Source organism: Paramisgurnus dabryanus, chromosome 20 (genome assembly GCF_030506205.2).
Source record: "Paramisgurnus dabryanus chromosome 20, PD_genome_1.1, whole genome shotgun sequence".
In the NCBI taxonomy this organism is placed as follows: Eukaryota; Metazoa; Chordata; class Actinopteri; order Cypriniformes; family Cobitidae; genus Paramisgurnus; species Paramisgurnus dabryanus.
Window position 1 is genome coordinate 13708007 of NC_133356.1, and position 16019 is coordinate 13724025.

Consider the following 16019-nt stretch of genomic DNA (forward strand, 5'->3'; position numbering starts at 1 on the left):
TTTTAAGTTGCTGGGGAAACTAGATATAGCACTGTTGGTTTTGACGTTTATAGGCAAGTCACATGAAAAGCCCATCTTTATCTCAACCAAGATTTAAAACGTGTTTTAGTAGTGAACTCAAAAGGTTGAGTTAAGATTCTCATATCACACTGGGCAATCTCCAGTGAGGATACACTTCGTTTTCATTACAGATTGTTTGTTGTTTAAAGTTTGGACATGCATAGCTTTGCTGTCCCAGCTTAGATATGGCTTATCTGTCAAGTTCCTGTGTCTACATGCATAAGCCTGCTGGTCTCTGAGGTTTAGAGTTGTTATCCACCCAAGAGGAATGCAATGGAAGTCAAACATTGCAGTGTCAAACATTTAGCACACTGCTGAACATTTCCCACCCTGTCTCCGAATTCCACATTAAATAGAAAATGCTGAACTATGACTTTTAATAATAATCCCATTACAAGCTCACACATGTCCATAAAAGAAATGTAATGAATATTGCTTATTCAAAGGTGTCTGTTACAGATTTAATTTTGATATTTATACTGTATTTACACTTTGTTTTAACTCAAATTACCCATATTGTTTTTAGAGTACATCACAGCAGTGTTTTAATATGCAAACCTGTTAGCCATTCATTGTAGTAAGCTTTTACTTCCAAGTGTTTGTGCCACATTAGGAAATCTAGCACAATGCAATATACAGTGTGTTCAGTTTGCTCGTGGTGTCACAAGGGAAACCCTCAATGTGAGGCAGTGAAAATTTACAAAACAATCCTCACTGTGTCTGGAGCTGACGGTACACATAATTATTATTTAGGAGTCTCGAATAAAATGAGACACCAGCAGCTCATATGCTGTGTAAGGCTTCAGAAGAAACCTGCAGTCACTGTTGGGGGCTTTGCTCTGTCTGATGTGGATATGTGCAGCTCTGTATTTCAGCAGGGAACATCACCAACGTCTTGAGCTAACGTGCACACTTGCTAAAAACAACACCATGGTGGTTAATCACTCGTAGTGTCTTATGCTCATCTCTGCCTTTTTACACCACATGCCTGGTGTCTCAATGGGTCAGGGTGTATATAGGGCATGACAAATTAAAGTAATTCTAAATGACACCGACCCTAATTTTAAAAGGATACCAACATGTAATAAAATATATTTAAAATGGTACAGTGAAGAGCACCTACTTTCCAGGCTCATTTATGACCGGTGCGGGGCAAAGTAGCAGAGTGTCTTCAATACTGACAGGTCTCTCATCTGGAAATAAGTTGAATTAAAAATATATATTCATATTTCTGTTTAAAGAATAATATTTCCAATTTGATTCTCATTAATATATATATATATACACAGTACTGTGCAAAAGACTTAGGCCACCATGCCAAAACTATATTTGTTGTTTTTGCAATGTTATAGTGATCATATATAAGTGTTTTTCAGTCTCTTTAATAGAATACAGAAAATACAGGAAATGTGTATATAGTATTAAAAACTGTATAAACTGATGTGTCACGTTTTTAGGGTAAACTGCCCTCACTTGAGCAATAGCAGGAAACTGCAAAATCTCTTAAACCTAAATAAAATTAAATCCTAATTTCTAATTTTAAAGAAATTAGTCTTTTTACTTCATTCTGCTCAAAAACGCTCAAGATGTGTTTAGGGCCAAGAGAGGTCACACTAAACACTGACGATGCCTTAAGAAGACATTTAGTCCTAAAATTTATTTTTTTGTACGCATTTCCTGTATTTTCTGTTTGTATCTTAATAAAATAAAATGAAAAATAAATATGGATGGACATTAAAACTTCTAAAACAACAAGTCTGGTGGTGGTGGCCTAAGACTTTTGCAAAGTACTGTATATATATATATATATATATATATATATATATATATATATATATATATATATATATATATAAATATAAATATATGTATGAATTAGTGTGTTATATGCATAGTTTTTAAGGGACACATGGTCCTTGCAATGTAGTCACTTACTCAGTGTAACCGTCTCGTTGACTCTAAAGCTGCACAGAACCTGATTGATGGTTCTTGCATGCAAAAATCCATTTCCTCTCACAACAACTTGGAAAGAATCTTAGGGAAATCAAAACAATAATAAACATTTCAGTCACTCTGCTGCATAACCAATATGAGCAAAAAACATTAAGTGCTCAAAAGTTTTTTGTTATTTTAAAATGTCATATTTAACTACTAAGGAGAAAACCCTGCAAGGCTGTGCCAGTGCTCTTGTAGATCTTTGTCTCATGTAGACCTTTATAAAAAAAAACGCATATACTGTGGAATTATAAAGTGTGCTCAGCTGGAGGGTTTATTTTTCCATCCTTTCAGGAACACTCAACTCAACAAGGCAAAAAAAATGCATATGCTCCACTGGTGCTAATAATAAAAGTGAAGAGGTTCACAAATCTCTTGGAGATTTGTAACTGGGGGTGCTGTGTTGGTGGCCGACAAAGCTGTCTGCCTGACCTTTGAGATCCCTTAGGCGATGCTGTAGACCCAATGACGGCTGCTAAGAAGCATATGTTAGAGAGAATAACATGCTCACTTAGAAACTGTCTCAGCAGGCGTCAGAGGACACAAAGTGGATGTGACCTTAGTGGTGGCATTGAGGGCATCCATGTGTGTGTTTGAGGGAGATTTGAGTGGATCAGAGTAAATTTCTTTCTGCGTACGCCATTCATTTCTGAATAATGCTACACCTCAAAGGATGTGCTTGTACAACCTTTAACATTTAAATGTCGAAAGTTCACAGCATAAGAAAACATTTGGTTTAGTGAGCCATCAGGGAGAGACATTGGGATTAAAAGGTCAAGAGAATATTACAGTAAAAAGCATGTAGCTTTCTGTTTTCTACTTATAACTATTATACTTTTTTGTAAGCCATTATGAATTTATTAAGTTACATAAATGAAGAGTATATGTGAAAACATATATATGAAGAGCTTAAATGCAAACCCCTCTAAGACTATCCAACATGTTTTCTAGTAAATGAGTCATTTTTATCAGGCTCATATGTTCAGTAATTTCACCTTAATGGCAATGATAAAGGTTATTACTTAGTTAGTATGCCCTTTTTTCACAAATAGTTATTTCATTAGTATTTAACAAATTTGACTCTTTTGCTGCAAAACCCTCAAAGTACATGTCAAAATCTCCACTTCTAAAAAAGTCTCTGATTATCTTACGCCGATTATGCTCAATCACACTGGGTCATGCAACTGCATTTTTCTTTTATCGGGGTAAGCCCATAAACAGCGTAAGCAAAAAAACGATCAGCACAGGAATTTTTGCTGATTTCCCAGATTTAGCTTGGCATGTAAAAACCTTAACTGGCTTTCTTGCAGTAAAAGATAAACATCACACGTGGATGTAAGCGCAAAGTAACGCGTAAAAGTCTCCGCTCAACTGAAGCAGTTGGCAGAGAAACCGCGAAAATCAAAGTTCATGTTAAATTTACTGTACAGGTTCTGCAGATATGAGAAGAGATACAACAGTATAGCTTAAGACAGATTTCCCGTCAGCTTTTTGAATGAATATGTACTATAGGTGGTGACGTCAATACCTACAAGAAACCTGACAAATCTCCAAATCCCACGTAAACGCAGTTTTTTGAATAGCCGTTTTTTATTTGCCTTTTTGTTTTTCAATAATAAGCAGATTTTTGATCTGCTTATTCGTCTAACGAATTCTGCCAACAAACCAATATTTCTGAATAGTCTGAGGCCGTGATTAAGTGGAATTGAAGCGAAAGTATTTTATGAACATACAATACACGTCGAAAGCATCCGGCCTATATCATTATTGTGTTTTTGACAGAGGTGGGTTTGGTGGATTTTGCATCTGACATATACAGTACTGTGCAAAAGTCTTAGGCCGGTTTCACACCGCAAGCATGAGCAGCGCGTATGCGTAGCGTGAGGAGAGCGTTTGCTGCGCCTGTCCATTGTGCTTTCACACCAGCTGCGTTTGCAGGGCATACTGTGCAGTTTAATAACAGTATAAAAATCTCAAGTTCACATTACTTTATTTTACATGCATTAATGAGCAAAACCTCTTCAAGACGCTTTTTGAAAGTCAGTGTAATTTGTGATTTGTTTAACCCACATTGTTTTCGTGCTATTCTGGTCCGTGTAATGACAGATATAGACACAATACACAATTATAGACATAAAAAGCCCATTGTGCATTAGTAAATCTGTTTCTCTGAAGTTTTACGATAAAATAAAAACATTCACTCAGTGATTGAAAGCATAAAGCAGTCGATCGTATTTCCCTTCAACAGTTTAAGCATAAATTTATAGATGTATCTATTTCTCTGAAGATTATAAATGAGGACTCATCATTTAGTGATGGGCAGACAGTGAATGACAGCGCAGTCTTCTGGTGTTTTTAAACATTTCATTGCTTTCTTTTAAATTGCTCAAAGTCATGACTGTTTGAAACACACTTGGCGTCACATTTATGATTTTATGGTAAAATGACACTTTTTCGCGTCAATCCACAACCATTTAAAGCATAAACAATGCACTCACTTTAATTGAGCGTGAGCAACGCTGTAAAAATAGAGCCGACGCCGAAACAATCACAGCACTGCTGCTTCAGCGACGCTCCTGCCACGCGAGCACACGCTGCTCATGTGTGCGGTGTAGTACATCCTTTATCTTGTTAACATGGGTGCCGAAAAAAACACGCGTCGCTTACGCGCTGCTCACACTTGCGGTGTAAAACCGGCGTAAGGCCACCATGCCAGAATTAGATTTGTTGTTTTTGCAATGTTATATTGATCATATATAAAATTGTTTCTCAGTCTCTTCAATAAAATACATCCAGAAAATACAGGAAATGTGTATATAGAATTAAAAACTGTATCAAAATGTAAACTTGATGTGTGAAGTTTTTAGGATAAACTCCCCTTCCACTTGAGCAATAGCAGGAAACTGCAGGATCTCTTAAACCTAAATAAAATTAAATCTTTATTTAAAAAAAAAGACTTTTTACTTCTTTCTGCTCAAAAACCCTCAAGATGTGTTTAGGGCCAAGAGGTGTCACACTAAACACTGACGATGCCTAAAAAATTATTTTACTTTTTTTTGTACTTATTTCCTGTATTTTTTGTTTGTATCTTAATAAAATAGATTAAAAAATAAATATGGATGGACATTAAAACTTCTAAAACAACTGCTGGTGGTGGCCCCAAGACTTTTGCACAGTTATGTATACTCATGTTATTATTTACACATTCTTATGTCATTCAAAACCAATTTTCCCTTCTTCCACAGACCACAAAACTACTATTAAGGTGCTTTGGAAGCACAAAAATTTTTGGTCACGATTCACTTGTACTGATTAAAAAAAGCCAATCTCAACATTTTGTTAAACTTTACCTTTTCATTCAAAGGACGAATAGAAATCATACAGGATCAAATGACTTTGTATTTGAACAAGTAATTTAACCAAAATTAGACTACAAAGCTTTTTATGATGTGCTTGTTATGAAGTGTGGTTTCTCTAAAAACCTTTAAACATCCTCCAATCGGCATAACTGCATAAATTATAAGCATGAATTTAAAAGTAAAAATTCTCAGTATAGCCCTTGTCCTTTATAGATTGACTAAAGCAAATTCCCCTCCCATCCGATCCAATTAACCTGTCACTTCCCCTCTAATTATACTAACCCTGTCGGCCATGCAAATGCCCCACTCCACCCCACCTCTCTTTAAATTTGCACAGCTCTCTTGCTCATGCCTGCTTAATATGACGTCCAGCCGAAATGGCTAATTCCATTTAATTTTAGAGGCCGGGCATCAACATCTATGTCCTTTTCTTCCCGTGTTACTGTCAGACGCGGTGTGTCGGGTTCTGACAGAACAGGGCAGGGGTAAAAAGGTCAACACTGGCTTGGCAGCGGGCAGCGCTGGCAGCGAGATGGTGGGCAGGGGCTGGTGCGCTGTCGGCTCGCGCCTGCTGCGCTGAGCGGGAGAGCTGACGCTTTCTATCCACACCTGAGAGCTTGATGGGTCAGGCTGTTTAGAGCGGAGGTGCCACGTCCGAGTATGGACACTTCAATCATTGCTGAAGGGGGAGGATGGGCTTCAGCGGATTAATCAAAGCAAAGATTGCTGTCAGGTTTGATGGCTAGGCTTCCTCTTAGAACAAGGGGTGATGGCCTGTTTGCTGGCTGCATTGGCTGGTCACTTCTCATCAGCTTGAGCTCTACTGGAACTCCCACCACACCATACCATCCTAAACCAAATAAGCTACCCATGATCAAATATCCCAAATACGAGGCATGCATCTGTTTGCATTGCTTCAGTGTAATAAAGTGAAATCTTTGTAGGATTATTTAATGATGGCTGATAATAGTAATATGCACAATAAATTACTTAACTGCATGGTGGTAGGTTTCATTAATTATAACATTGTCATTGTCAGTTAATGTTACTATTAAGATTTATGTTTATTAATCCGGTCGTCATGCACTGGAAATCTGGATTCAGCTGGGGCTATTTTTAAGTATCAAGAAGAAAAATACAATAAATATGTGTTAAATATTTGTTGAGATATTAAATATCATAGTTACTTTGGACAGCAGTAAGACAAAATGCTGAGGAAATGGAGACATAAAACAAGCATGTATGTCTAGCAACCAAAATTAACACATTTATTACAAATTAATGCAGGAGGTGGCAATAGAGCGAGTGTATCGCGTGTTATCGGCGGTCATGTCCAGACTGTCTCTCTCTTCATGTGCTTCAGGGTTTGATGTCTCTCAAAGTGACAGAGAACTTATTGCTAGGAATGCTCAAGTGAAATTAGAGAGCTGCGTTTTTTGCCTGGCTGGTTCTTCCTGGCCTAGTTTGCCACATCAGATCTGTTGTCTATCTGTGGTACTGCCGAATAGCCGAGCTGTGGTTCTGCTCCGCCTTACCACTGAAATTCCTATTTGTTTAATTGGCTGCTGCTCAGCAGACAGGCCTGCCACATTGAGCACTGGTGTGTAGACCAGAGAGGATGGATGTGGCTTGACATGACCTTATTAGCATGCACTTACAGCGCGAGAGTGCACTTATAACGCGGTCTCCTTGGCGATGAGAATAAGCGGATTAGTGTTTTTCAGACATGATCAATTTTCATTTTCTGGTGAGGGCAGAGTGCAACTCCCATGATAAAATTGGACCACTCAGCACTTTCTCAAAATTAGCACAAAGATACACCCACAAGAAGGGGCTTTTTGTTTATTATTGTTTACGGCTGTCTAATTATTTTGATTTTATGGAAATCATTTTGTGAGTGTCTTTGAATAAAAGCATCTGCTAAATGCCTAAGTTTACAGATTTTTAGCTAATCATGTATTAGATTAAACTTTCAACCACTTGACAACCATAATCAATTATATTGGTAATACATTACAATAAAGCAATTATTGCTTTTTAAGTTTTTTTTTTCATTTTGCGAATGCACAATATAACGTGTTGAGAGAACTCTTACCACCAGCGCACACACTGGATGGTTCAGCTGCTAAAATCTCAATGCAGGATTTCTTGATGATCTGTAAAAAAGAAAGATGACCATATAATACTGGATAATACAAATCATAATAAAAGAAAGTAAAACAGAGAGACTTACTGAATCAATCATTCCTTCAAGTGCTTCAAATCCTCCGATTACAGGGAATACATGATCAATGGTGTCTGCAATTGTGGCCAGCTAAGGAACCAATAAAGTGTCAGTACAGAGATCAAAACACCAGTAATAAAGTAATCCACAAGTCAAGGCCCATTTACGACTCAAACTATACTTTGCAAAGCTATGTATGTACTGGGGAATGTAGCCAAGGAGATGTGTTGCATTTTGTAAACGTACAACTGATATAAACTATACTTTGCAAGGCTTGTGCGTTCAACTGCGCATGTAAGTTCGTGTACGTCACGTAAAAAAACAGACTATACTCAGGGCTTAAAGCTATTATACAGCTATTATTCGTACTATAGTTATAGTTATTGTCCATGGTGTGGCCAGGCTTTTAAATGGACACTACTTTTTTTTGAAAATATGCTCATTTTCCAGCTTCCCTAGAGTTGAACATTTGATTTTTACTTTTTTTAAATACATTCAGCTGATCTCCGGGTCTGGCGGTACCACTTTTAGCATAACTTAGCAAAATCCATTGAATCTGATTAGACCATTAGCATCGCGCTAAAAAATAACCAAAGAGTTTTGATATTTTTCCTATTTAAAACTTGACTCTTCTGTAGTTACATTGTGTACTAAGACTGACGGAAAATTAAAAGTTGCGATTTTCTAGGCAGATATGGTATTACGCAGCAGCTGAAAATAGTCCCCTTAGTATCTTTCAATAGCAGGGACTATTTTTGGGCACTATGTTAAATCATTGCACCTCCTGCAACCATGTTACGGCAGCAAAGTCCTAATTATAATGCCAGAATGAGAGTATAGTCCTAGCCATATCTGTCTAGAAAATCACAACTTTTAATTTTCTCTTGGTCTTAGTACACTTAGTACACTCTTAACTACAGAAGAGTTAAGTTTTAGATAGAAAAAAAAAATCGAAACTCTTTGTTTATTTTTTAGCGCGATGCTAATGGTCTAATCAGATTCAACGGATTGTGCGAAGCTATGCTAAAAGTGGTACCGCCAGACCCAGAGATCAGCTGAGTGGATTTCAAAATGATAAAAATCAACTGTTTAACTCTAAGGGAGCCTTGAAAATGAGTATATTTTCAAAAAAAAGTGGAGTGTCCCTTTAAGAGGTAAAATTTCAGTCTCAGCAATTCATTGTACAGTGGTGCCTTATTACCTGAGTCTGATTGAAGTCTTTCACACCCACACAGTACACAATGGCTCCCATAGACCGTGCTCTCTGTGCCTACAGACAGGCAAACACACAGTAAGCTGTGGTACTAACCAAATGCCATTGGAAATTACAGCCACAAGAGAACAGGCGATATCCATTCTGACATCACTGGTTTGTGTACTTGCCTCTTGCTGTGCTGTGACAAACTGATAGTCATTTAACTCGCCGTCCGTCAGTGCGATTATAACACTGGCTGTCCCTGCAAAATAAAAAAATCATCCCATTTAGGCTCTCCCAAAATACAAGTGGAAGTGTGAATGGATTGCAAGGCAATTCAGAGTGACACCTACCACTACCATATGTTCCATGATATATTTGCTCATTTGCCTGCAATTGGAAAGTAGGAATAGATCAATGATGCAATAATTGTCATAACAGTCTTCAAAAGGGGGTCATTATGAAGTGATAGAGAGATAAATGGGGTGGAGAATCAGGAGGTGGCCGAACACAAGCACCACCACATCTCATAATAAAACATGAACAGCCCATTGGGGTACATTGCTGACAAGATAGTATGACAAGATAAAATAAGATTAAAATATATGTTTACCTTTGCCAATCCAAGGTTCATAAAAGTATCACCTCCTGGTATTTCTCTCCTGAGTATATTTAAGCCTTTGGTAATATCATCTCTTAATGACAGATAACAGATTAAAACACTGATGTTGTCTGGACAAGTGTTAGGGAAATAAAGCAAGCAAATGTGTGTTTTGCTGTACCTCTTTTCAGTGAGTGGCATTATTGTGGTTCCACGAGTGGAGAAGACAATAAAAGACATCCGTAACATTGGGCTATAAAAATACACCATTAGCATGTTTGACAAGATGCATCGTGCACATCACAGGGCACCAATATGATACAAATAAAGCAACAATTCACCTTATAAATTTCTCAGCAAGATGCTCCACAAATGAGTAAATTTCAATCCAGTGATGTTTGACACTTCCAGATCTAGAATAAAATTAAACAACACAAAATGCATTTGAGACTACTTGCCAAAAACACAGACGTTCAAAATCTTCTGTGCTCTACAACCTTAACCGCAATTACATACCAACTGCTTTCTTACTTATACAATATGTCAGAATAGAAAGTCCTTAACTGCTAGTCTATAAAATGTGAACATCATGCTAATTAATTACAGGCCTTAAAGTGCACCGAACAAGGGCTAATTGCCTTTGTGCCAGATGAATCTGCCTCCTGCTAGTCAGGAGCAACACCCCTTCCTCCTGGAGCCAGACGTTTAAATGGGAACAGATGGCAATGGATGAGCGTAACAGGTTGGGATCCAAAACACAGCTGACATCTACATCAGCATCCAAAAAGGTTCACAGCTCCATCTTTGACAAGGGTTAACTTAGGAAACAAAATTGTGTGGACATATCAATCAATGCTAATTTAATATTATGGCTAATTATAATATATATATAAAAATACAGATTCTCATAGTTTTGTAATGCATCATACAGAGTCAACATAATTATCAATTTCTTTTTTAAAGGAAACAAAACACGTTTCAGTTAATGCACGTGACGCATAAATTATTATTAACTTTAACCTCACCCAAATATGCAAAGCAACATTTTCGAAATTAAAGCGAAACAAAAATCGAAACCACTGTCCCTTACATAGAACTGGGCTTCGCGTCAGTTGTGATAACACGGTTCAGATTGAAGGCAGTGTCAATTTTGGGGCGTAACGTTACTCACACTATCGCCCGGTCCATGCTTTCAGCCCGTATTTTTACTGCGGTCAAGCCAGCCGCCACTCCGAAAAAGACGGTCAAACTAGCCCCCCGTTTTTTTCTGTGTGCACATAAATGAGACATTACGGTAAACGCACGAGAGGAATGATTTCAAAATAAAAGTTTCTCACTTAATCTGCTGATATTTCTGTTGAATTATGTGTCTCTTTTAAGTCATTGCTAGGGTATTATGGGTGGTTGCTAGGCTGTTTCTCTTGCATTCTGTGTGGTTGCTAGGGTTCTATAAATGGTTGCTAGGCTGTTTTTGTTGCATTATGTGTCTGTTTTAAGTCATTGCTAGGGTATTATGGGTGGTTGCTAGGCTGTTTCTCTTGCATTCTGTGTGGTTGCTAGGGTTCTATAAATGGTTGCTAGGCTGTTTTTGTGGCATTATGTGTCTGTTTAAAGTCATTGCTAGGGTATTATGGGTGGTTGCTAGGCTGTTTCTCTTGCATTCTGTGTGGTTGCTAGGGTTCTATAAATGGTTGCTAGGCTGTTTTTGTTGCATTATGTGTCTGTTTTAAGTAATTGCTAGGGTATTATGGGTGGTTGCTAGGCTGTTTCTCTTGCATTCTGTGTGGTTGCTAGGGTTCTATAAATGGTTGCTAGGCTGTTTTTGTTGCATTATGTGTCTGTTTTAAGTAATTGCTAGGGTATTATGGGTGGTTGCCAGGCTGTTTCTCTTGCATTCTGTGTGGTTGCTAGGGTTCTATAAATGGTTGCTAGGCTGTTTTTGTTGCATTATGTGTCTGTTTAAAGTAATTGCTAGGGTATTATGGGTGGTTGCTAGGCTGTTTCTCTTGCATTCTGTGTGGTTGCTAGGGTTCTATAAGTGGTTGCTAGGGTGTTTCTGTTGCATTCTGTTTGGTTGCTAGGCTGTTTCTGTTGCATTCTGTGTCTGTTTTAAGTCATTGCTAGGGTGTTATGGGTGGTTGCTAGGCGGTCTCTCTTGCATTCTGTGTGGTTGTTAGGCTGTTGCTAAGGTTCTTTAAGTTGTTGCTAGGGTATTATGGGTGGTTGCTAGGTTGCTTTTCTTGCATTCTGTGTGGTTGCTAGGCTGTTACTAGGGTTTTATGCGTGGTTGCTAGGTTGTTAATGTTGCATTCTGGTTGATGCTGTGCTATTGTTAGGGCTTTTTAAGTGGTTGCTAGGGTATAGCTTTGGTTTTCTATGCGATTGCTAGACTGTTGCTAGGGTATTATGGGTGGTTGCTAGGCTGTTTCTATTGCATTCTGTGTGGTTGCTAGGGTTCTATAAGTGGCTGCTAGGCTGTTTCTGTTGCATTATGTGTCTGTTTTAAGTCATTGCCAGGGTATTATGGGTGGTTGCTAGGCAGTTTCTCTTGCATTCTATGTGGTTGCTAGGGTTCTATAAGTGGTTGCTAGGCTGTTTCTGTAGCATTCTGTTTGGTTGCTAGGCTTTTTCTGTTGCATTCTGTGTCTGTTTTAAGTCATTGCTAGGGTATTATGGGTGGTTGCTAGGCGGTCTCTCTTGCATTCTGTGTGGTTGCTAGGCTTCTTTAAATTGTTGCTAGGGTATTATGGGTGGTTGCTAGGTTGTTTCTCTTGCATTCTGTGTGGTTGCTAGGCTGTTACTAGGGTTTTATGCGTGGTTGCTAGGTTGTTTTTGTTGCATTCTGGTTGATGCTGTGTTATTGTTAGGGCTTTTTAAGTGGTTGCTAGGGTATAGCTTTGGTTTTCTATATGATTGCTGGACTGTTGCTAGGGTATATGGGTGGTTGCTAGTCTGTTTCTGTTGCATTCTGTGTCTGTTTAAGTCATTGCTAGGGTATTATTGGTGGCTGCTAGGCTGTTTCTATTGCATTCTGTGTCTGTTAAAAGTCATTGCTAGGGTATTATGGGTGGTTGCAGGGCTTTATCTGTTGCATTTTGCATGGTTGCTAGGCTGTTTCTATTGCATTCTGGGTCTGTTTTAATTCATTGCTAGGGTATTATGGGTGGTTGCTAGGCTATTCTGTTGCATTATGTGTCTGTTTAAGCCGTTGCTAGGGTATTATGGGTGGTTGCTATGATGTTTCTGTTACATTCTGTGTCTGTTTTAAATCATTGCTAGGGTATTGTGGTTGTTTGCTAGGCTATTTCTATTGCATTATGTGTGGTTGCTAGGCTGTTACTAAGGTTTTTTTAAATGGTTTTCTCTGTGATTGCTAGACTGTTGTTAGGCTATATGGGTGGTTGCTAGGCTGCTGTTCTGGCATTCTTTCTGGTTTCTAGGTTGTTGTTGTGGAATTCTGGTTGGTTGCTATGCTATTGCTCTTGTTTTTCTGGGTGATTGCTAGACTGTTGATAGGGTTTTATTGGTTATTGCTAGGCTGTTGTTGAGATATTATGGTGGATTACTATAAAGTTGCTAGCATATTAAGGGTGGTTGTTAGGCTGTTGCTGTGACATTCTATGTGATTGCTGGGCTGTTGCTAGGCTACGGTATTTAAATTGGTTGCTAGGATATTATGTTTTCTTGGTGATTGCGACGTTGAGGCTGTGTCTTTCTAAATGATTGATAGGCCTTTGCTAGGGTATTTTAGGTGGTTTATTAAATTGCTAGGCTGTTCAGGGTAGTTAACACAGAACTGTTATGCATATAATAGAGAGTCAGTGAGTGAATGTTTGATAGTTGATACAGCATTATTGGTGGCTGTTAGTGTTACTAGATGCTGGGTTGTTCAGGGGATTGACAGAGCATTGCTATATAGTTGATAGGGTATTTAAATGAGAAGGCTCTAAAATATCCAACACATGCTGTATTATTTTTATATATTTAGTTAGATGTTAAAGGAACTACATGTTTCCAAAGAATCATTCCATCTCTGAATGATGGTACACCATCTCAGGTTGTCACTCATGCAGTATCAACACAGGCTGATATGCTGTTTTTAAAATAGACACCTCTAAGATGTCCTATACACTCTGTATTTTCTCTACATTCAGTTAGATATTAAAAGAAAACTACCTGTTTCCACAGAATCATTCTACTTCTGAATGATAGTACACCATCTCAGGTTGTCACCCCTGCAGTATCATCACAGTCTGATATGCTGTTTTTAAAATAGAGAGTTCGAAAATGTCCTATACATTCAGTTAGACGTTTAAGGGAAACCACCTGTTTGCGCAGAATAATTTCACCTCAGAGTGACAGTATCCCACCTCAATGTGTCACTCACACAATATCAAGTCAATAATTTGCACAGAATAATTTCACTTCAGAGTGACAGTATCCTACCTCAAGGTGTCACAGACAACATATCAGACCAATCTGATATGGAGTTTGTAAAATACAGCTCTCCAACATAACCTAAATACATATTTATTTCTATTAAATCAAATAGATGTTTAAAGGAAACTATCTGTTTGCACAAAAAAATTTCACTTCAGAGTGACAGTATACCACCTCAATATGTCACTCACACCGTATCAGGCCAATCTGATATGGAGTTTGTAAAATATAGCTCTTCAAAATAACCCAAATACACATTTATTTTTATAAGATCAAATAGATGTTTAACTCTTTCCCCGCCATTGACGAGATATCTCGTCAATTAAGAGAAAACGCTTCCCCGCCAATGACGAGATTTTCCGTCTTTCCGCAATACCGCTATTATCCACCAGGTGGTGCCCTTCCGCAACTTTTTAAAACCGGAAGTATTGCCCTATGGCAAGCTGCTGCATGTCCGTGTCTGTTTTAAAGATCGCTCTGAATATGATCTCTATGAAAAGTCCGTCATAAAAATGGAATTATCTCTGCTTTTTGCTCAAAATATGGTGTTTTTGCAAAAACCTACCCATATTCAAAAGCTGATTGCAAAAGAACCACTAAAGGTAGGATGAAACGGTTTTTTTTTTGTTTGAAAGCAGAGGGTCTGTTCTTTCATTTGGTATATTGTATGTTTATATATTTAAAGAAGAACATTTTCTGGAAGGCATTAAACTTTGGTGAAAATCATGAAAAACGCTGGCGCTGGCTGGCAACTTTTTTTAAAAATGCTGGCGGTGAAAGAGTTAAAGGAAACTACCTGTTTGCACAGAATAATTTCACTTCAGAGTGACAGTATACCACCTCATTGTGTCACTCACACTGTATCAGGCCAATCTGATATAGAGTTTGTAAAATACAGCTCTCCAAAATAGCATAAATACTTGATTGTTTCTATAAGATAAAGAGGTGCTTAAAGGAAACTACCTGTTTGCACAGAATTATTTTACCTCAGAGTGACAGTATACCACCTCAATGTGTCACTTACATTGTATCAGGCCAATCTGATATAGAGTTTGTAAAATATAGCTCTCCAAAAAACCCAAATACACGTTTATTTTTATAAGATCAAATAGATGTTTAAAGGAAACTACCTGTTTGCACAAAATAATTTCACTTCAGAGTGACAGTATACCACCTCAATATGTCACTCACACTGTATCAGGCCAATCTGATATAGAGTTTGTAAAATATAGCTCTCCAAAATAACCCAAATACACATTTATTTTTATAAGATCAAATAGATGTTTAAAGGAAACTACCTGTTTGCACAGAATAATTTCACTTCAGAGTGACAGTATACCACCTCATTGTGTCACTCACACTGTATCAGGCCAATCTGATATAGAGTTTGTAAAATACAGCTCTCCAAAATAGCATAAATACTTGATTGTTTCTATAAGATAAAAGAGGTGCTTAAAGGAAACTACCTGTTTGCACAGAATTATTTTACCTCAGAGTGACAGTATACCACCTCAATGTGTCACTTACATTGTATCAGGCCAATCTGATATAGAGTTTGTAAAATATAGCTCTCCAAAAAACCCAAATACACGTTTATTTTTATAAGATCAAATAGATGTTTAAAGGAAACTACCTGTTTGCACAAAATAATTTCACTTCAGAGTGACAGTATACCACCTCAATATGTCACTCACACTGTATCAGGCCAATCTGATATAGAGTTTGTAAAATATAGCTCTCCAAAATAACCCAAATACACATTTATTTTTATAAGATCAAATAGATGTTTAAAGGAAACTACCTGTTTGCACAGAATAATTTCACTTCAGAGTGACAGTATACCACCTCATTGTGTCACTCACACTGTATCAGGCCAATCTGATATAGAGTTTGTAAAATACAGCTCTCCAAAATAGCATAAATACTTGATTGTTTCTATAAGATAAAAGAGGTGCTTAAAGGAAACTACCTGTTTGCACAGAATTATTTTACCTCAGAGTGACAGTATACCATCTAAGGGTGTCACTTACATTGTATAAGGGCAATCTGATATAGAGTTTGTAAAATATAGCTTCCAAAAAACCCAAATACACGTTTATTTTTATGAGATCAAATAGATGTTTAAAGGAAACTACCTGTTTGCAC

At 37.6% G+C, this 16019-nt stretch overlaps 1 protein-coding gene across 3 annotated transcripts in view; it reads right to left on the reverse strand.

Annotated features, from left to right (window-relative positions):
* antxr1d (ANTXR cell adhesion molecule 1d) overlaps window positions 1-16019 on the reverse strand; it is a 45385-nt gene that overhangs the window by 13167 nt on the left and 16199 nt on the right. For all 3 annotated transcript variants that reach the window (XM_065296532.2, XM_065296531.2, XM_065296534.2), the window contains exons 2-11: window positions 9776-9847; window positions 9616-9687; window positions 9447-9528; window positions 9187-9223; window positions 9022-9095; window positions 8840-8908; window positions 7648-7728; window positions 7510-7570; window positions 1996-2094; window positions 1184-1253 (exon numbers count right to left, since the gene is read on the reverse strand). In XM_065296532.2, the coding sequence (XP_065152604.1) occupies window positions 1184-1253; window positions 1996-2094; window positions 7510-7570; window positions 7648-7728; window positions 8840-8908; window positions 9022-9095; window positions 9187-9223; window positions 9447-9528; window positions 9616-9687; window positions 9776-9847 (717 nt within the window). The remainder of the gene's footprint in view (window positions 1-1183; window positions 1254-1995; window positions 2095-7509; window positions 7571-7647; window positions 7729-8839; window positions 8909-9021; window positions 9096-9186; window positions 9224-9446; window positions 9529-9615; window positions 9688-9775; window positions 9848-16019) is intronic.